The sequence below is a fragment of the Phialemonium atrogriseum genome, assembly GCF_030411735.1.
Source record: "Phialemonium atrogriseum strain 8032-3 unplaced genomic scaffold QBC33scaffold_8, whole genome shotgun sequence".
Lineage (NCBI taxonomy): Eukaryota > Fungi > Ascomycota > Sordariomycetes > Cephalothecales > Cephalothecaceae > Phialemonium > Phialemonium atrogriseum.
The window spans coordinates 602,251-621,132 of NW_026848145.1; the positions used below are offsets into that span (position 1 = coordinate 602,251).

At 55.1% G+C, this 18,882-nt stretch overlaps 7 protein-coding genes across 7 annotated transcripts; 2 read left to right on the forward strand and 5 right to left on the reverse strand.

Moving 5' to 3' along the window:
* Nucleotides 1-279: 279 nt before the first annotated feature.
* On the reverse strand, nt 280-3,313 carry QBC33DRAFT_533982 (uncharacterized protein). Its single transcript, XM_060427503.1, has 9 exons — nt 3,112-3,313; nt 2,931-3,020; nt 2,322-2,850; nt 2,142-2,264; nt 1,642-2,049; nt 1,516-1,583; nt 1,244-1,461; nt 1,012-1,187; nt 280-936 (listed from the first exon to the last, which is right to left on the reverse strand). Exons 1-9 carry the CDS (start codon nt 3,222-3,224, stop codon nt 286-288), a joined length of 2,376 nt encoding a protein of 791 aa, XP_060285081.1. The 5' UTR covers nt 3,225-3,313; the 3' UTR covers nt 280-285.
* A 164-nt stretch (nt 3,314-3,477) lies between these two features.
* QBC33DRAFT_533984 (phosphoserine phosphatase) lies at nt 3,478-5,544 on the reverse strand. The gene has a single exon (XM_060427504.1). It carries the CDS (start codon nt 5,353-5,355, stop codon nt 3,904-3,906), a length of 1,452 nt encoding a protein of 483 aa, XP_060285082.1. The 5' UTR covers nt 5,356-5,544; the 3' UTR covers nt 3,478-3,903.
* Nucleotides 5,545-7,479: 1,935 nt separating this feature from the next.
* QBC33DRAFT_363718 (uncharacterized protein) lies at nt 7,480-9,226 on the forward strand. Its single transcript, XM_060423942.1, has one exon. The coding sequence runs from the start codon at nt 7,904-7,906 to the stop codon at nt 8,885-8,887; it is 984 nt and encodes a 327-aa protein (XP_060285083.1). The 5' UTR covers nt 7,480-7,903; the 3' UTR covers nt 8,888-9,226.
* Nucleotides 9,227-9,924: 698 nt separating this feature from the next.
* Nucleotides 9,925-12,507, reverse strand: QBC33DRAFT_363636 (uncharacterized protein). Its single transcript, XM_060423941.1, has 3 exons — nt 12,129-12,507; nt 11,346-12,070; nt 9,925-11,285 (listed from the first exon to the last, which is right to left on the reverse strand). The coding sequence occupies exons 1-3, from the start codon at nt 12,202-12,204 to the stop codon at nt 10,041-10,043; spliced, it is 2,046 nt and encodes a 681-aa protein (XP_060285084.1). The 5' UTR covers nt 12,205-12,507; the 3' UTR covers nt 9,925-10,040.
* Nucleotides 12,508-12,934: 427 nt separating this feature from the next.
* Nucleotides 12,935-13,604, reverse strand: QBC33DRAFT_557630 (complex 1 protein; the record flags this gene model as incomplete). The annotated part of the gene is made up of 5 exons (XM_060429818.1): nt 12,935-12,944; nt 12,995-13,044; nt 13,096-13,158; nt 13,245-13,409; nt 13,551-13,604. 5 exons carry the CDS (start codon nt 13,602-13,604, stop codon nt 12,935-12,937), a joined length of 342 nt encoding a protein of 113 aa, XP_060285085.1.
* A 273-nt stretch (nt 13,605-13,877) lies between these two features.
* On the forward strand, nt 13,878-17,186 carry QBC33DRAFT_533997 (uncharacterized protein). The gene is made up of 3 exons (XM_060427505.1): nt 13,878-14,412; nt 14,469-15,507; nt 15,558-17,186. The coding sequence occupies exons 1-3, from the start codon at nt 14,210-14,212 to the stop codon at nt 16,776-16,778; spliced, it is 2,463 nt and encodes an 820-aa protein (XP_060285086.1). The 5' UTR covers nt 13,878-14,209; the 3' UTR covers nt 16,779-17,186.
* Nucleotides 17,030-18,880, reverse strand: QBC33DRAFT_534000 (uncharacterized protein). Its single transcript, XM_060427506.1, has 2 exons — nt 17,676-18,880; nt 17,030-17,599 (listed from the first exon to the last, which is right to left on the reverse strand). Exons 1-2 carry the CDS (start codon nt 18,603-18,605, stop codon nt 17,219-17,221), a joined length of 1,311 nt encoding a protein of 436 aa, XP_060285087.1. The 5' UTR covers nt 18,606-18,880; the 3' UTR covers nt 17,030-17,218.
* Between the last annotated feature and the right edge of the window lie 2 nt (nt 18,881-18,882).

Sequence of the window (18,882 nt, forward strand, 5' to 3'; positions counted from 1 at the left end):
GCTCCGCTCGACAAGGACGCGAAGTGACGGGGTTATTTCGGATCGAGAACATACATGAATGCTTAGTTGAACATGAAAAGGCCCGGATCGTGTATATATATAAGAAGATAGACCTGACCTGACCTGAGTGAGGCCTGGTATTCCCAGCAGAAACGGAACACATGTGAAAGAACCGCCAGCCAACTCCGAATCCCATCCATGCCCCTTTTTCTTTCCGTTCCTTTCCCTTTCCCTCATTTCCCTTCCCCCGCCCTCCTTCCCCCCTCCTCCCCAAACCCCCCCATCTCAAAACCCATACATATCCCCAGTAACCCACCCCTGCGATATGATGGGCATCCCGTCGGACATGTAGAACTGCAGCTCGTTCTCGTACCCGTCGTTGGTCGGCACCCCCCCGGGGCCCCCCGGCGCCGCCGCCGTCACGGGATAGCACTCGTGCGGGTGTGGGTGGTGTGGCGGCGGCGGGTCGTAGGCGACGTCGGGAACCGGTATCTGTAGGCTGTCGGCGCCGGCGGCCTGAGGGTGGTGGTGGTGGTGGTTGTGGTTGTGGTTTTGGTGGGTGTCGAATGCCTCGATCAGGAGGCCGAGGCCGTCGGTTGATGGGCGGCCCTGTTGGTGGTGGTCGTGGGCGGGAGCTGCTGGTTGGGTGTGTGCGTGGACGTGGGGGTGGGCGTGCTGGGGGTGCATTGGCTCCTGTTGTGATTGTGGTGCGGGCAGTCGCAGGTTGGGGTCGATATATGTCTGTGGTAGGGGGTTCGTTTGCAGGAGAGGGGGCATTGGTGTGCCAGGGCTGTGTGCCTGCCTGTTGTGCTGGTCGTCCATGGGCGGATGTGGATGGGGAGGAAGAGGGGCAATAGTAGTAAGTATTGATTGCTGGATGGGTTTTGTGGCAGGTGGCTCGGGTGCTTGGTGCAGCACATGGGGGATGGGTTCCCTCTATAGAGGCACAATTAGCAGTGTGAACGGCAGAGATGAAAGACCTCATTAGGGTGTGTGACACTGGGGACTTACCCCATCGGCCATGCTGCCTTCTACACCTGCGGCAGCACACTTCTGGTCTCTGAACTTTATAAGCCCATCAAGCCATCGTGAGGCCAGGGGCCATAGATCTTGGCTCTCTGTCAGAATTGTGACGCAGCGCTGTACCATGGCTGGGCCTTCCCGGGTGATGGCAGGGTCTGGGCAGACTAGGACTGCTGTTAGCATCCTATGAATAGAATATTGAAGTTTCCAGGCCCCTTACTATTCGGACATTTGCATAGGTAGCAGGCGAAGAAACCGCAGCTGTAGACGCAGAAAGCCGCCATCTGGACGCCTTTCCCGTCGTCATTGGTCCTTACTTTGAACTGGGTCTCGATTTGCTCATGCAACATTCTTACGTTATTGAAGAGCTCGTACGACATGTTGGCCCAGAACGGTTGCAAGGTAGGTTCTGACTTGCCCGAGGCCGAGGCTACGATTCTAGTGGGAGTGTGTAAGCAGGAGGTTTCTTTACAACAGAAAGTTGGGGCTTACTCGTCGAGATAGGCCTTCCGCAGTACAATATTGCAGAGGCGGGTAATCATCGAGACACCTAGATATGCCTAGTTCGTGAGGTCAGTCGATGCCCAAGTAAACTGTCATTGGATGATGCTGGCATACCAAGTCCTCCCCGCCTGCCTTGTACCCTTTGAGAAGGACGTTGCTCCACTGGCACCCATGTGGCAGCCCGCCCTCCCACTCTCTCAATTTGATTTCCATCTTACCGTACTCGCTATTTAGTTCCCATGGACGCGTGCTTTTATCCCGGCTCATGGCTCGCCGAGAAATGGTACCCCACAGGTAATGCGACTGAATTAAAGTGGCAAACAGAGATCTTCCTTGGTCAGTTATCAATCTCGGGTTCTCTACAGCGGGCGGGGTGTCTTCAAGTGCTGCTCGCGATTGAGGTTCCATGCCATTGGCAAAGTCTTCTTCGTTGCATGGGAGTAGAGCGGTGATATCAGATGCCACAAGAGATACAGGAGATGCAGGTCCTGAATGGATATTGTCTTGACTGTGCAGCATCCACTAGGCCGAGGCGTCAGCATCATAACACCAACTTAGTGAAGATAGACGTCCTGGCTCGACCTCCGAGGTGATAACCAGCTGGAGCGGCTTACTAGTGTGCGGCGTGCAGACTCTGCCTTGATGACCAGCTCTTTCGTGGGGTTAATAAGAGTGTAGGTCTCTTCCCGATGGAGGCGCATCAGGGTGGCCATTCGCAGGGCGATAGCCATGTTGATCTGGGTGACAGTCAGGAAGACGTCTCAACTGGTGAGGCACAAAAGAAGGCGGCTTACCGAGCTCTGGCTCTTCAGCCCGCTCCCTTGCTGTGCAATGCTTAGCAGGTAGAACGCTTGACACCTCGCTAGATCCGGGCCTCTGTACAGCTCGTCCAGGGCAACGGCCGATGCGTGTTCCATAAACACCTCGGCGGCCTTCACGCCACTGCCATAGCGTTCGACCAAAGACGGCATAAAGCGAGCTGAGATGCTGAGAATCCCGAGGACCAAGAACACGCTGACAGATCGGTGGTTCGTCCTCAGGCTCTCCGGGAAGGCTTGCTTCGGAATGAATCCCAGCTGGAAATAATGACGAGTGAACATGTTGACGGCCTCGATGATTTCAGGCAGCGGCGGCAGCAAGTCCCATTCATCTGCGGGTCTGATGTTCTTAGACGAGGTTGAGTGAGACAGCAATCGGGCAATAGGGGCTTCAAGGGAACCGCTGCGGGTCTTGGTCGGATCCCGCTTGCCATTCTTGTCTTGCCTCATTCGAGGGTGCCGATACTCGCGGTCCTGGTCTGGCTGGCCACGGACCGGGAACACGCTTGACGATCGGTTAGCATCGACAAGCGACGGGACCCAATGCCATGGCGGCGGAAGGCAAGGAACGGGTAGGGAATTCACCAGTCTGAGGCGCCGAGTCCGGCAGCGTGGCAAGCTTGACAGGGCGGTTGTCCCCTGTCATGGAGACATTTGCTTCTCATGCGGCGGCATCTACATCACATACACGAGTTTCGAGTTGATCAGTCAGGGGAATTCGGCGGCAGGCGGTGGGCCAAGGCAATCCGGCGGACGCGAATCTCACCTCCGGCAGGCGATTGGGGCCCGGCGCTTGATGACGGGCGCGCCTGCATTCTGCACCGACGTGGTTGGGCTGCGTGGAGAGGCTGACAGCGACGAGTTGATACCCACGTCCATTGTGACCGTGCCGTAGCACCGCAGGAGGGGATGCCGCCGACAATTGTTACGTCGATCGTTTATTGTTTTCCTGGTTACTACAACATGCGGTTGCCGGCGGCATCTACATGTGGGGAACGCGCGAGCCCCGGTGCTCGCAGTAGTCCGAACCCCGCCTCAGCCTCACCACGGACGACTTTTTCACGAGATATGGCCTGACATCTGCAGTAAATACTTGGAAAAGCAATATAGCTCCTATTACTTAGGCATTAGCCTAGTTATTATGATGCTTGGGCCTGTAGGTAGTTAGCTTCCTAGATACGGCGCATGAAACTGCCTCGATAAGGTTGATTATCCTACCTTTCCCCCTCTCAGAATGGATCAACTACGAAATTGTCAGGGGAGTGCTAAGTTTCGGAAGGGAGTATAGACATTTCTAGCCTTGTTCGGGGTGCAGATTCTGGCCATGTCATCGCACCCAGTAGGTCAACCTAGTTGAGTAAGTATGTACAGACAGCAAGCATCCAAAAGGCCACCAATTCGGTCTGAGACCTGCTGTGGCTTGCCCGACTTCCCCCCCTCCTTTCCACATTGGCCCTTTCCCCCCAAAGCAGGATCCCTCCCCCTCCCCAAAAAAAGTAAACATATCCACAATCCGAATACTTGTTGAAGGCTGTTCTCATACCGCCATAAAATCTGCTCACGCAGAGAGAATCTCAATCTCCTCGCGCGTGAAGCCGAAAAGATACAGCAAGTCCAGCAAGCTGTTGCCGTTAAGCCTCGCACCGGCCTCCATCTGGACCCTCGGCTTCGCGTTCCACGCCACGCCTAGCCCAGCCGCGTCCATCATGAGCAGGTCGTTGGCGCCGTCCCCGACCGCAATGGTCTGATCCAGCGCAATGCCCTCCTTCCCGGCAATCTCCACCAGCAGGTCCCTCTTCCTCTCCTTCCCCACGATCAGCCCCTTCACCTCTCCAGTCAGCCTCCCGTCCTCCCCGATCACCACCTCGTTCGCGTGCGCGTGGTCGATGCCCAGCTCCCCAGCCAACCAGCTCGTCAGCGGCAGGAACCCGCCCGACAGCACCGCCGTCCTGATGCCGAGCCTCTTGAGCGCGCGCAGCAGCGGCCTCACCCCCTCGGTGACGTCGAGCACGGGCCGGAGGCCCTCGAAGATGGCCGCCGGCAGGCCCTTGAGCAGGGCGACGCGCTCGCGGAACGCGGCGTCGAACTCGAGCTCGCCGAGCATGGCGCGGTGCGTGATGTGGGCCACGCGGGCGGCCAGGTCGGGCGGGTCCGTGATGGTGGCCGCCAGCAGGTCGATCACCTCCTGCGTGATGAGCGTGCTGTCCATGTCGAACACCACCAGTCGCGGGTACCGGCGCCACAGCGTGTCGGGCTGCAGCGCCACGTCGACGTTCCATTCGCGCTCAAACCGGTAGATCAGCTCGTGCTTGCGCAGGTCGGTGAGGGGGAGGTAGGACGGGGACGGGGCCGGGGAGAGGGTCAGCTCGACGACGGCGGGGTGCGTGGCGTTGTCGAGGCAGCGGTGCGCCGAGGTCGGGTTCGTGGCTCCTGGTGGGAGGGGGAAGCTGGACATGAGGTGTAGGAAGGAAGTGACGCACAACGGCGAGATATAGGAGCCGTAGAGGTGATCCAGGGGCTCTGGGTCAGCTGTTGGTGGTTCAAGGGGGAAGGCGTCGAGGTCGCTGCCGGGTGCCATGTTCGCGGGCATGTCGGATAGATCCGATGTCGACTGCTTGGGGGACGGTATTTTCTGCGGCGAGGGTATCGAGTTAGAGGCTCGAGGAGACGTTGACTTGTAGAACAGGGTGGCTATGATCCTGTTCGTCTTGGTGCCAGGCGCGGGTGAGCAGTTGGGGTGCGACAGGTCATGGTTCAGTCCGCTCTCGACAATCGTGGGGGGATTCTCGGGCGACGGAATACCGATGAACGAGGAGACCAGGTTCGGCTTCGGCGACGTAATGGTAGAGGCTCGTAAATCCTCAACGACGGTATCAATTCCATAGTGGTTCTCGGGTTGATGGGGTGGCCGGTACTGTTGGTGGTCGCTAAGATACGAACTGCTTCTCCCGCAGGAACTCAGTGTCGGGCGGACGGAGCCGTGCTTCGCCGCGCCAGTGTCTTGAGCCATGATGGGCTGCGGTGTTTCTCACGAGACCCTACTTCGCACGGGATCAGAAAACGACAGGACTCTAAGAAGCCGAGATAATTGACCTTGTTCTGGCCCGGATCCTGCCTGAAGTTCCCTAGATGTAAGTAGTGAGGGTTCTGGTACTGCTAGCTCCGCAAGCTGCCCTGATTCAAGGAACAAAATGGGTCCCAGAAGGAAGCTTCTGATTGGAGGAGACCGTGGGTCACGTGGGGCGAATTCAGGAATCAGAAAACAGCATTCTCTGTATCTCTATCTGTTATCCATGCGCAAACTGTAGACCCTTTGTGCAAACCCATGTGAGAATCTTGCGTTGCCTAGCGGATTGTTAGTTGAGAACTGACTAACGGAAAGAGAACAAAAGGCACTGCATACCTCAATCTCCTAATTAGAAGGCAAACATCTTGGGCGCTGGCAGGTCAAGGAGCTGCTTCATGTTACTGATATGACGGATCAATCTGTATGGGATGAAGAGTCCCAAATCTTCATCAGGGCGCATCTCCACCTAGGTACATAACAGGTCGATTTCGGGCAAAGAATGCTGCAACCTTGAGGTTATACCGGTAGACCTTCTAGGCAAAGTACCTATTGGTCATACTTGCGCTATGCCAAAAACTTTCACATTGGCAGACGACATGTTGTTAAAGTTGGTGACCCTCTCTGCTCCTAAAATTATTTGGCCAAAACCTCCTCCCCTACGACTAAACAGTTAAATGTCCCTGCCCGAATACCTAACCGCCCTTGCCCGAATAGCTGAATGCCCTTGCCCGAAAGCTGAATGCCCCTGCCCGAATAGCTAAATGCCCCTGCCCGCGGAGACAACCTCAAAAATGTAGTGACGCGTCAAGCTGCAGTAGGAACAGCCTCCAAGTTCCTCGTTTGCATCGTCAGTCGTGCTGGCAGTGCGCCGCCTTATACTTTCGAGACGCAAATACTTTCTGGTCGCCCTGAGCACATTGCCATTCTACTCATCTGCCCTGAGACCGCGAAATCACATCTTCCAACATGACATCGATTGCAGGATAGAACCCGTGCCACGCCCACTTTATTTGGCCCGCGTGAACTCGCACAGCTCTTAGGGTTAGGGTTACACGGAGTGCCGTGAGCCGCTGGATAACCCTAACCCTAACCCTGGATGGAGGAGGGTCTGGTCTGATCACGTGATAGGGTCAGTCACCAGCGAAGAAACCTCTCTATGGATTACATACAAAACACATTCATCATTTGTACAGTCTATTTTGTTGTTGCATTACTTCGTGGAAGGCAGAGGGGCTGCTGGCACAAACCCTGGTCCAAATAATGAATTGCCATGTTATAATCAAGCTTATGGATCTGTCGGCGGTTGTCGGTGGTAATCGGCGGCTAGTTGTCGGTAAGGCTGAGTCCACTTAAAAGTGAGAAGAGCCTGGTGTTATGTCTAGTCGTTTCCTGCGTTACGATCTTTCGCAAAACTTGGAGCCTGAGCAACACGAACATGGACCAGCAGTCGTGTTCCAAAGGATAAGCTTCATAAATGTCTTGCGAGATGTGAGTGCCTTCTCAAGAGAAGCGCCTACGGTTTTCCAAGGTTCTCGGAATAGGGAGACGGAGACGGAGAGAGGGTCGGCACTCGTGGGATCTCGGCGGAGCCACTTTACGTGTCTAACGCCGGACCATGATACTTCTTCGCTCAATAAGTTCTAACTTGCTGGGTAGGTTCCTCTAGGCATGCAGGTACCTTCTCCACACTAGCATCTCTGACATTACCTAAGGCGCGTCTTATCGTCTGCCATTTTTTACTTGTTTCGCAAGGTTATCTTCTATCATCCTGGAGCCTCTTCAGAGAGCCGCACGCCCTTCACCCTGACAATGACGACAGATCTTGGATAGATCTTGCGATTTCCTGTACGACCATCACTCCCAGGTCCTCGATACAGGCCAAGACGCTGTGGACGTCGCCACTGACACCGTCACATCTACTTACATCTGTGGTCCCGGCGTTACTCACCTTCAAGCACGCAAAATTTTCGATTGACCAATCAGAAGGGGCCTTCGATGACCCAAGACAGATTAGCGCGGATGTCGTGATCAGTATTCCTCATCAACACCAAAGGTCCAGAGCGGATTGGCAAATTGCGCAATCGCCGCAATGCTTTGAAACTCCTCCCCGACCAGGTTATGCCTTTCTGGCCCGATTCCGTGCGAATTAGAGAACCAATAGAGAGCCTGGGTTATAGTCTCTGCTCCATCGTCTCCGTAGATAGATCATAACCGTTGCCTAAGCATTCTCCTTGAGCCCGCTGCCGAAACTCGTCGAAGTAGTTGATACGCTTGCCCGCTTGCCCTTCTGCATTTGTAAGGCGCTCGTCCGTTCCCGCCGTGCTCTTACTCCTCAAATCCTCCCTTTATTTGACGTCCAACCCCCTCCCTCCCTACTCTCAAGCTGCCCCCCTAATCGTACCGGTTGAGCCATTTTCACCTTCAAGACAAGACTGCTTGCTTGAAACGTCCAGGGTCAACTTCCCCTCAGCGTCTTGTAACCCATTCCAATATGGATTCAACACTCCGGACTCAGACGTCCTCCCAGAGCTCATCCCCTCGCTTGAGGCCGGTGGCTGACACCAAGTCGGACGACAATGACTCGGTCGACTCAGGATTCGCTTCCGCTTCGTCCTCGACCCCATCCCTGCCGCAGGTGGCGCTCACCAAGGCACATATCAACCACCTCAACAAGCAACTGGAGAACATGCACCCGGCGGACATCCTCCGCTTCGTCAAGGTTCTCTTCCCCAACCTCTACCAATCGACCGCGTTCGGTCTGACCGGCCTCGTGACCCTCGACATGCTCTCCAAGATCGACGACGAGAACCCGTCGTCGAAGCCGGTGGACCTCATCTTCCTCGACACCCTATTCCACTTCAAGGAGACGTACGACCTGATCGACGACGTCAAGGCCCGGTACCCCAACGTGCAGCTCCACATCTTCAGGCCCGACGGCGTCGACACCGCCGCCGAGTTCGACAACCTGTACGGCGAGCGGCTGTACGAGACGTCCGAGGAGCTGTACGACTGGATCGCCAAGGTCGAGCCGCAGCAGCGCGCCTACACCGAGCTCAACGTGGCGGCGGTGCTCACCGGCCGGCGGCGCTCGCAGGGCGGCCAGCGCGGCGAGATCCCCGTCATCGAGGTCGACGACGAGCGGGGCATCATCAAGATCAACCCCATGGTCAACTGGTCCTTCCAGCAGGTCCAGGGGTACGTCCGCGAGCACAAGGTCCCCTACAACGCCCTGCTGGATAGGGGGTACAAGTCCGTCGGCGACTGGCACTCGACCAGCCCCGTCTCCGAGGGCGAGGACGAGCGCGCCGGCCGCTGGAAGGGCCAGTCCAAGACCGAGTGCGGCATCCACAACAAGAAGAGCAGATACGCACAGTTCCTGGAGGAGATGGCCGCCAGGGAGCAGGGAGAGCAACTCAGCGCTGCCCTTGGCCAGGTCGAGCAGGAACGGAGGATCGAGGTCGAGGTGTCACAGTGAGAATCGTGGAGGGTTTCGATCGCATGGGAGGGAGTTCGGGATTTGACGACTTTATGGGGCGATGATGCTTGCATTTACATCGGTTTGGTTTGGCGGCGAGTTGATCCATTCATTGGCGCTAGGGAGGCTGGCGTTCTGGGCGGCCTCGCACGAGATGGTCGCCCTTTCTCCATCATGCCACGATAAGTATCGGCATTTTGTTGCATCCTAGGCATAGACAGGTTGCAGAGTTAATTGACAGAGTTCAAAAACAGAGGCCTGGGGCTCGCTGAAAGTGATGGTTGTTTTGTGGACTGTGGAGACGCGGATGCAGTCACGAATTGCGCTCAACGACAAAAGAGCAAGTTCGAGCACGGGCATTTGGCCCCGGCGGCCTGCCTCAGTCGAACCAGGCTGGGCTCTGCATCCTCGAATATTTTGCTACCGACATCGACGTTGGCGGTCTTGAAGCTTGGGGATCGGATTGCAGTCCACAGCTTCCTTGAGCCGCAACTTGATCGCCCAATTAACAACCTCAACCCACGTTCACCTCACTGAGGGGTACTAAGCCTCTGATTGGCCACCCACCCTCGAGTAACGGCCCCTTTCTTTGGGTCATCCGATCACTTTCTCTCCCGATCGGGTCTCTCCCGTCGACTGCCGGGTTACCCGTTGATCTTTTTCCAACACGGTCGATCGATGGTATGCGGGCAGATCCGACCTGCCACCCCCCTCACTGCCCAAAGGACTGCATGGGATTTGTGTCGCGCTTGCCCACGTTTGTCCACGGCTTTGGGCCATGAAATGGGCCTCCCTCTTTTTTGGGCGAACTGTCCCGATTGGAGCCCATCCGTTCCACGGGGCGAGCGACTCCTCCCCGAGGGAATCTCAGAAATGGAGGCTGAGGAATGTGAGTTATCGGCTTTGTTATTTCACGTATAGGGGTTTACGGCTCGTATGCATCGGGCAGGAAGGCACATATCTCCGGCTTTCCTAGCGGGGTTGGATACACTGAGATTTGTGGTGCAGACCGAAGGACATGGGAAAATACATGTGTCCTATCCAAGTTACCTATGTACCCAACTACCTACCTACCTAAGTTTCCATATGACCCAAGACTAGGCCATGTTGTGCCCAATACCCAAAGAACCGTACGCCTACGAATACAATAACGTTACTGCTCGGCATTGTTATCGTTGCTCTGCTCATCAATGCCCGAATCCTCCACGGCTGTGGCCTCAAAATCACCACCGACAGGGGTCGAGGGTATTTCTTCCGGGCCTCGAGTTTCTTCACCAGGTTCGGTTTCCGGATCAGCTGCCGCGGTTGCAGTTGCAGCGGGTGTCGCATCCTCGCTGGAAACTGCTGCTTGACGATCTAGCTCGCGCTCTAAGCCGCCGAGCAAGTCCAGCCCATCGTCCTCACCTGCGGTTGCTGGCGGTGAAGGACCGGCTTTCTCACCCGGACTAGGTTGTGGTTCTGATATTTCCGGCTGTTCCACAGAGGGAGGCACTTCTGGTTCAGTCGCGGGAAGCGCATCAGCTGCTAGCTGTTCTGTCGCTGGAGTTTCCTGGAGTGCGGGCGTAGGAGATTTAGTTTGCTGTTCGGAGTTGGATCCTATCACGGGCCCTATACCAGGACTCTCAGGCAGAGTATCCGCAATTTGGGGTTCAGCCGACACACCGAGTTCTTCCGCCCCAAACATGCCTGAAAGGGGTGTCTCAGACAAATTTCCGCTGACCTCTCCGTTGGGAGAGAGCGGTTGAGGGGCGAAATCTGTATCCATGACGGAGAATCCGTTGGCATCTAAGTCCATCGGCGGATCCTCAACGCTGCTTGCCGCCGTTGTTTCTGCAAGGAATGTCTCATTTTCTGCACCTCCAGACTGGCTGGCTCCTTCACCAACTTCTGGAGAAATATGGGCATTGGGAAACCCAAGGACCCCCATGGACTGCGCGGCCGGTGAAATCATTGGCGAGGGGTCTGTTGGTGATTGAAGAACCACGTTTTTCAGCGGACTACCCTCGTGCCTCTGCAACGCAAGATGCATCGGTGGACCAAGGTTTAGCGAGGTCTCTGAGGTTGGCTGGAGCTTGGCGTCTAGATGGTCTTCCTGCCGAATAGCCTCCTCACCAGGCTCCGCGACCGTTGGCTGAATCGGGCCGGGCACATCCGAATCTTCCATCTCCTGGTCGCGGTCTTCTTGCTGCTCTTGATCGATGCTAGTTTCCATCATGGAGGTCTCGTCGCGCCCCTCGTCGTCACCGCCGGCGTCTCTTTCGCCTTCTTCAGCCTCTCCTTCTTCGCCTTCGTCGCCTTCTCTTTCATCACCCTCCTCGTCATCCGACTGCATGGCTGAGTTATCCGCCATCTCACTGTCCTGGTTCACGGTGTCGTCGTTATTTTCGGTCTTGACTCCCTGAGATTCTGTCAGCACCTGTCTGAACCTTACGAGCCTATAGCAATAGACATCACTCACATCGAGCCCAGTAGACTCTACCTTTATATCCGCAGCCTTTTCAAGACCCGTCTCTTCCTGTGCCGGGCGGGTACTAGGAGGAAGAGGCAGTTTGCCCTTCTTGCGACCACGACCTGGACCTTTGGCCTTTCTCTTGGGAGGAGGAGGTCTTCTCCTGACAGGAGTTGGCTGTTGGAGCGCGGCACCGCCACCAAGAGCTGAGGGCGCCGGAACAACCGTTGTGGAGATGATCTCGCCTTCAACCTGTTGTCCATCGACTAGCGTGACGGTCTGGTCATAAGGGTTACCAGCAGCATCTATACGGCGAACCGTTGCCCTTGTCACCGTTCGGCCAGTAAGCTGTGTAGTGACAGCTTTGGAGGACAGTGTAACGGTATGTTTATGCCGTTTTGCGAGATGCGAGATAGCAGGTCCTTCGACGTTGCGCGGAATCTGCTTCCAGAGTTTGACCGCGAAGCCAACAGTGGCAGGGTCCTCTTTCTTCTCTGCCTTTTCGACGCCCTCAACCTCGGCTTCTTCCTCTTCTGCTGGAGCAGGCCGCTTATACAAACGTCCGGAGCGAGCTGCGCGAAGGAGCTCCTGGCTGTGCGGAGGAAGCAGCTGCCAGTCCTTTGGCATGCGGTGTGGAAGCTCGACGGCCCAGCGATCGTTCTGTTGAGTGGCCTCGAGTGGAGGAGGGGGGGCGATGTTCACCCACTCCTGGCGCCATTGTCGCACAGGCAACCCTAGCAAACGGAAGAGTCAGTGGTTTGAGACTGGACGAGCAGTCTAGAGTGTTCGCACCTTCGAAGTCATCGTGTTCTGGGAAACCACTTCGGTTACCCCGGCGAGTTTGGGTTGCAGTCCGATACTTTGACATCCCTTGGGTTAGCCGCCCCCTAATACGTAGATGGGGATTGACAACTTACACCGGGCGCCATCTGGGTAGCTTTTCAAGGGCCCGTGTCAAACAAGGTTAAACGAATGTAACTCTCAAGGGACAATTGCGTCAAGCAACGCAGAAGATCCAAATATTGCAATACTATCGCATAGAAAATGGGCAAGCTCTTAAGTGTGTAGCCAAGAGAAAACGGCGCGCGTATGGTTGTGGTGGAGTTCAGCGTCGTCGCGATTGAGGTTCTGTCAATGCGTGGATGTGCCGTCGCATCGACCTGCTCACTGGGCGGCTGGCTAGCCTGAAAATGATATGCGTATAAACAGATATACCGGTTATGGAAATAACAATTCCCAACGCAATAACTGGGTACATATACATGGATCGAAACTTTCATTGGGTGCTCCACCCCGACTGCCACTGCATACGAATATTGAAGTGGGCATTTCATAAAATTGGGAGATACCTAGGCCTATTCGGTGATCTTCTGTGTCTGCAATCCCCCAAGCACCAACCCATAGGTATTGCGGCAGATTGGCCAGACGTTCCATCCTCCTCATGCATAGACATCCTCCCGCCATTAATCCCAATCGCACCCTCTTGTAATATACAACTGTATGAGTCGAGTCAAAGTTCGCTCATTCCCGCTGTCCAGGAAATAGTCATGGTATAGTCGGGACGTGATAGCACGTTAATGACCAGGGATCGGCTAGATTCAGTCCAATCTACCAGTTGCATTAGTATCCTGAACAGTGCGCGCCTTAGACCGACTTACCCGGTATCCTTTTGCCTGAGAATATCCCCCTTGTTACCCGTCTCCTTGCCCTGTCCGCGGGTTAGCATCGATCGCCCTGCGTTTGCCAGGAAATCACGCACCGATAATCCCCCCTCAACGACCAAGCGATCCAGCTGATAAAACTGACTGATAACTGTCTGGCGCTGCATCTTCAGTTAGCACTCCAAACCCTCAACCCGGAGCTGACAATGGGGATATTTGAAGATGGGGCAGATTGATCCCAATGTACCTTGAGCACTTGTAACTCCTTCAAGCCCTTCTGTATTAACTCCTGCACTCGCCGGGGGTCGTCGACGGTTTTGTTCTCTCGGAAGGCATCTCTTGTTCGCCGTTTTGCATATTCTCTGAAATTGTACGCGGAGAACTGCTCTCCCTGTCGTAGTAGTTGCCGGTACTGTTACCCATAAATTGTTAGGAATGTCTGGTCAAGCATTAACTATTTTCTGGGCAAGCCCGATCTTTGCCACGATGCGACGGCTGGCAAAGAGAATGGAATACCCAATAGCGCACAAAGCCAGGGAGAGAGAGCACATACTAATGACCGGGCCTGCTGTGCTGAATTGCCCTTGAGGGCTGTTGTGACCGACATGGTAATCGCTCTCTTGATCGAAGAATGGTGGGTGGCAGAGAGTCAAGAGAATGATGGGAGGGAAAGAGGCTACTAGATATGACGGAATAGGAATCGGTCAGCTCGGAGGTAACGGGCAAGGTAGATATGCAGCTCACGGGGATTTAGCCGCGCTTTATTTTAGGAAATGGGCTAGCAGGTAATCCGTACTTAGGTAATCATGCATGTACTGTACCCAACCTTAGTGGAGGTACAGGAGTACCTATGCATGAGTAAAAAACCACCCCACAACGACTTACACGCGACTTTTGACGTTCAATTCATGCCCTCCTTGATTCCCCACGGGCCTATCAGCCGCAAAGAAACATGGGCTTGAACACATGTACGGCATAACAGCATGTGTCCAAACATCGGGAGAGCGATGGACTAGCCCTCTATTCTTGCCCAGATCTCGAATGCTTGCTTGAGGGTGGGAGATTACCTAAGGAACTCCGTCGTTGGTGTGATCTACCTTGTGCCTCATATGCTGGCCAAAACGCCCTCCACAACGCGCCCTTCATCCAATGTTTGCTTTCAATCGATAAGATCTCATCGTTTAGCAAGCTCGCGCAAACCGTCAGGATGACATGGCGAGCCCACCGCCCACCAAACGTGCGCGCCACAAGCCCCCATCATCCAATGTTGAGACGGCCAAAAAACACCCCTCCGTGCCGTCTCGGGCGCCCAGTAACCCCAATAAGCCGCGCACTATCAATTTCCGTTATAGGCCTAACAACAGCACCCATCGCTGGGGCCCGGACGAAGCGTTCCGGGAGATCGTCAAAAGATGGTAATCGTAAAACGCCCAGAGATGTGCATGATGCAGAAACCCTAACCTGGGCCTAGGCGAGAGGATATCATTCATCTCAGTGGTATGCCTGAGGAGAATTTTGCCGTCTTTCGTCAAGAGGAGAGAGGAGACTACGACGACAACCTGTCAATCTGCTATCGAGTATTCAAGCTCGGTAGTGAGCCCAAGAAGTTTCTCGGCCATATCAGGTACAGCGGGACGAAAGGCCAAGGTACCGTGGATATCCTCACCCAAGGACTCAAGCTCGACATGGGTTGGTCAGATCCAAACAGCCGTGGCCCCATTGAGGCTAAGATCCCCGATGAGAGCCTTGAGACTGCCATTCTTGTCTTCATGATGTCCCCGCAGAATCACAAGGTCCGCTTGAGAAGTCGCCTGTTTGATTGGCGATTCAACTTCAACAAGCACGGAAATCTCTTCGCCATGCAGCATAACATTGCGCCAGAGATGACACAAGACATCAATGAGGCTACCGAAGACATCCAACGCTCAGACGGGCTGTGTTCGGATGCTGTGCTGGGGCAAGACACGCAGTTCATCTTCGGGGAGCCTGGCAAGGGCCAGGACGAACATGGTAACCCAACGACAAGGTCTCAGGTCCGAGAGTGTGACTTCAGGAGATGGGCCAGAGTGGGGCTTTTCTTCTGGGACCTTAGTGACGGGGGCAAATCGATGACATCGACTGGGGAGATAATTCTGGATGATCGCTTCTCCGGTCTACTCTACTATGACAGCCTCCTTCTGCCTCGCCAAGACCCGAACAAGAGCACGAAACGGCCACTGAGATTCGCCTATAATCTGCCACGGACGTGTAAATTCGTCAAGGAGGGGCCCGTACTTTCCGCCGGCGACCAGGCGAGAGCCATCATCGATATCTGGAACGACGTATTGGCTGTTCGCCCAATGCTTGCCGCCGAGCTGAGCGCCATGCTCAATAGTACGGCGTTAGATTATGGCGACATCGCAGGTGCCGAGAACCACCTCACCTACGACGTTGCCCGTCTTCTACGGAGGCATTTGCTTGGAGATGCGTCCAAAAAATTATGGTACTACACGGCCGAAGAGAAAGCCAAGGTGGGTCTGCTCTACCTGGCGTCGAAGTCCTGTCTGTTAACTTTGTAAAGAATCCGGACCTACACGATATAATCGAACGTCTGGGGTGCGAGGGGAGGGAATTGACACGACGTTACTGGTCGATAATGAGCAAGCATGGACTCCTGAACACAGCCGAGCACGAGTTGCTCAAGCGCCAGCGGACTGAGTCCACCGTGCCAGACTGGGAACTGACGGCTTCTCCCTTTGCAATGGAGATGTCCCGACTGTCGCAAGCCTGCCTCAAGCTCTGCCATTCCGTGACAGAATACAGAGTTGACTTCGTCCGAGGTACCGGCTTCGATCCCGAGTTGTCTTTCGACCACGAATCGCAGCGTGTAAAGATACCCAATACATGGCTGGTCAAGGACCGAGTCATGGCGGACCTCGAAATACCGCCACAGTGGAAGGAGCCTGACGTAATATTCCACGCTGTGTACACGTTATTCACAAAGTTGTTCGACCTTCTCGCTGATGACTATCTCGACGGTGTGCAACTGGTCCAGGCGACTCATGATGACATTGGAAGCAGCAAATCCGCTACACAACAAGCCAAGAGGGGAATCCTGGCAGAAATTCACCATCGCCTCCTCGCCTACAACAGAGCAAACGGTCAGATCCGCCTGCACCACCCTCAGGGAGATCCCTCGGCTCTTCTCATGTCTGGCACCGCGCTGCCAGATACTGGGTGGGCCAGTGCCGGTCATGTCATTGAATTCCAACTTCATCGCGACAACTGTGAACACTTCCGCCTATGGGGGGTTAATGGTGACGATGCTGTCTTTCCGTCCTCGTGTCCGTCGATACATACTGACCAGTTGATAGATCTCGGCTCGTGGACCGTGAACGGCGGCAGCGTGGGGCAGAATAACGAGGTGTCGTCTAGTGACCGTCCATCTCCGACCTGCCAGAGCGTCGAGCTAGTCTGCCCAGCGCATCCGGCCAGTTACATCTTCGCCATTTTTGAGGAATTACGCGCCCGCCGATCATACTTTGGCCTCGTCTTTAACAGATCAGATCCACACTCTATCGTGATCGCCCTGCAAGGTCGCCATCTGCACGAAAAACTGTCACCAAAGCAGCAGGCTGATGCCGAACGGGAAAATTGGAGGCACTTGGCCAGTTCAAACAACTGTTTTGCGGCCGAACCTCAACCCCCTGGCGGCCCAACCGAGGAGGCCGGCCAAAATAACCTGATACCTCTGCGGGGGGCGCGGAATTGGGCAAGGAGGGGCACCTACATGATACCGTGACGAGGGAGGTGTGGCTTCGATCACTTCGAGTCGGAAAGTTGGTGACATAGATGGTGACAGGACCAGCCCATGGAGGGGGCGGCGGCTATCTGTCTGCGATGGGACTAAAGAGAGCATCGAGAGCGTCTAGGGGCTACCGTGGGAGCCACCATATATAGCCTAACTCCGTTAGGATTTGCAGTCATGAGATGTTTGGGCGCCTATCTTTGACAGCACGCCGCTTGTTGAAGCCTGCTGCGAGGATAAAGAAAGGCGTTGGTTGACGGGGCATTGGCAATTAGGATGGGGTAGCGGATAATACCTCAGGCATACCAACTTGATTCTAAAAACTACCCGAAAATCTGCGCTCACGTCGTCGTATGAGGAAAATAGACTCCAGAAATCACAAATCACCATGGCAATACCACCCATCCCATAGCGCCCATCCCACCATCCATGTCTCAGTCGATTATTGACACGACTATCCCAGTCTTCTTTTCGAACTCCTGCAATGCTTCTCCAACGGAAACAATGTGCTCCTCGATATTACCCGCATGATACTTGGACTTTTCCGCGTCGTCGAAAACCAATTTACTGGAATCGTCGAAGACAACCCCTGGCCTTTCCCGCCGTGCTGGGAGGTGGATCTGCTCCCGATGAGTCTGGAAATTTAGATCTGCACATCTTGCCGAGCAGAATACGGAGGGCTTCGATAACAAGCTGATGCATTCTTTGCAAAGGAAGGTGTCGGAGCTGACGGCATCCATGTTGACGTCCTCGTCATTCAAGATGATGCACTTGTCTCCGGAAACACAGAGGTGCGTTTGCTCGACGTGAGAATCCTGACTGTGTCAATCCTACCATCCCATTGTAAAGGGGCAGAAAAAAACGTAATTTGGGTCACCCTTAACCACTTACATGACCTTGAGCAAAGCACTTGTTCGAGCAGTATACCGTAGATTGCTGTTTGACGCCCTGACCAGCCAACACCTGGCACAGGCAACAAGACAGGAAGTCGCCCGTGTCCGGGGCCGTCGAACAGACATTGCATGGCGGCAACTCGTAGAACTCCTTGGCGACCCGAGCGTCGGCGAACCTCTCGCGGTTCTTTGTCTTCTGCATCTCGTGGGCCGTCCTGCCGCGCCGCAGCTCCTCCAACCTCCGGATGTGCTTTTCCTTCTGCAGCCGGGCGCCGGTGCTCGCCTGGCGGTCTTCCAGGACCCGCAGGGCGACCAGCTCCATCGCCATGCCACTTTTCAGCATGTCGAGGTACTTCTGGCTGCCCTGCTCTCCGGGGAAGAAGGCCTCCCTGTAGATCTCGAACCGATCCAGCGGCTCCTTGGCGGCAACGATCCGTCGGACCAGGTCTCCGATATCCGAAGACGACGACGCGGCCGCTCTGCCCACGGCATCTCCGACGTCCCTCACGAGGTCCTCGAACGCCAGGTCTCGATCGTGGAGCTTGTCCAAGACGCCATCTCGGCTGGAAGTGTCGTCCACCATGAGCCGGTTAGCGGTGTTCCTGACACTCTCTCGGTACCAACTCCTCTTCTCCTCCTGGATGCGGGCCTCGATGTCCCGCGGATCTATTTCGCGCCGCTCCGCCGCCGAGAAGAGGGCCTCGAGATCCTGCAGGAACGCGCGCCTCCCGGTGAACCACTCCGGATCTGACGAGTCTAGATACCGGCTTCTCAGCCTCCCGATGAGCCTCCCATAACATTCGTCGCATTCGAATACGGTCTGCTTCTCGTGGTCCTGGGTGCATGGCTGGCGGATCTGCTGGGCGTCATCCATGCAGAGCTGACGCCTGCTCTGCAGATAGCCTAACTGATCCCAGACCTCCGTCATGACTAAGTGCCTTTCTGTATCTGTATCAAAGGGAAGGTCCGCAGCAGATGTGAGTTTGTATCTATAACAGGCTCAAGAACTGCCCCAAAACACGCGTTGAGAATGGTGATCGTAGGATGTTTCTCTCAAAATGTGTGTAACAACTCAGAAGAAAGGCTCACTTTGTATGGGTATCATTAAACTGATATAGGATGAGTGGTAGGGCAAAGGCTTCTTAACAATCTTGTATGAGACGAGGTTTCATAAGCGGCCTGGACTTTTGAAGATGGTCCTCACC

What these genes read in the sequence shown, in the direction of transcription:
- QBC33DRAFT_533982 (XM_060427503.1), bottom strand. Translation starts at nt 3,224, where the DNA reads ATGGACGTGGGTATCAACTCGTCGCTGTCAGCCTCTCCACGCAGCCCA. An exon ending in GGCTGAAGAGCCAGAGCTCG is followed by an intron (nt 2,265 to 2,321) that starts GTAAGCCGCCTT and finishes ACTGTCACCCAG; the next exon opens with ATCAACATGGCTATCGCCCT. An exon ending in AGGCAGGCGGGGAGGACTTG is followed by an intron (nt 1,584 to 1,641) that starts GTATGCCAGCAT and finishes CTCACGAACTAG; the next exon opens with GCATATCTAGGTGTCTCGAT.
- QBC33DRAFT_533984 (XM_060427504.1), bottom strand. Translation starts at nt 5,355, where the DNA reads ATGGCTCAAGACACTGGCGCGGCGAAGCACGGCTCCGTCCGCCCGACA.
- QBC33DRAFT_363718 (XM_060423942.1), top strand. Translation starts at nt 7,904, where the DNA reads ATGGATTCAACACTCCGGACTCAGACGTCCTCCCAGAGCTCATCCCCT.
- QBC33DRAFT_363636 (XM_060423941.1), bottom strand. Translation starts at nt 12,204, where the DNA reads ATGTCAAAGTATCGGACTGCAACCCAAACTCGCCGGGGTAACCGAAGT. An exon ending in AGAACACGATGACTTCGAAG is followed by an intron (nt 12,071 to 12,128) that starts GTGCGAACACTC and finishes TCCGTTTGCTAG; the next exon opens with GGTTGCCTGTGCGACAATGG. An exon ending in TAGAGTCTACTGGGCTCGAT is followed by an intron (nt 11,286 to 11,345) that starts GTGAGTGATGTC and finishes ACAGAATCTCAG; the next exon opens with GGAGTCAAGACCGAAAATAA.
- QBC33DRAFT_533997 (XM_060427505.1), top strand. Translation starts at nt 14,210, where the DNA reads ATGGCGAGCCCACCGCCCACCAAACGTGCGCGCCACAAGCCCCCATCA. An exon ending in CGGGAGATCGTCAAAAGATG is followed by an intron (nt 14,413 to 14,468) that starts GTAATCGTAAAA and finishes ACCTGGGCCTAG; the next exon opens with GCGAGAGGATATCATTCATC. An exon ending in CGGCCGAAGAGAAAGCCAAG is followed by an intron (nt 15,508 to 15,557) that starts GTGGGTCTGCTC and finishes AACTTTGTAAAG; the next exon opens with AATCCGGACCTACACGATAT.
- QBC33DRAFT_534000 (XM_060427506.1), bottom strand. Translation starts at nt 18,605, where the DNA reads ATGACGGAGGTCTGGGATCAGTTAGGCTATCTGCAGAGCAGGCGTCAG. An exon ending in AGTGCTTTGCTCAAGGTCAT is followed by an intron (nt 17,600 to 17,675) that starts GTAAGTGGTTAA and finishes TGACACAGTCAG; the next exon opens with GATTCTCACGTCGAGCAAAC.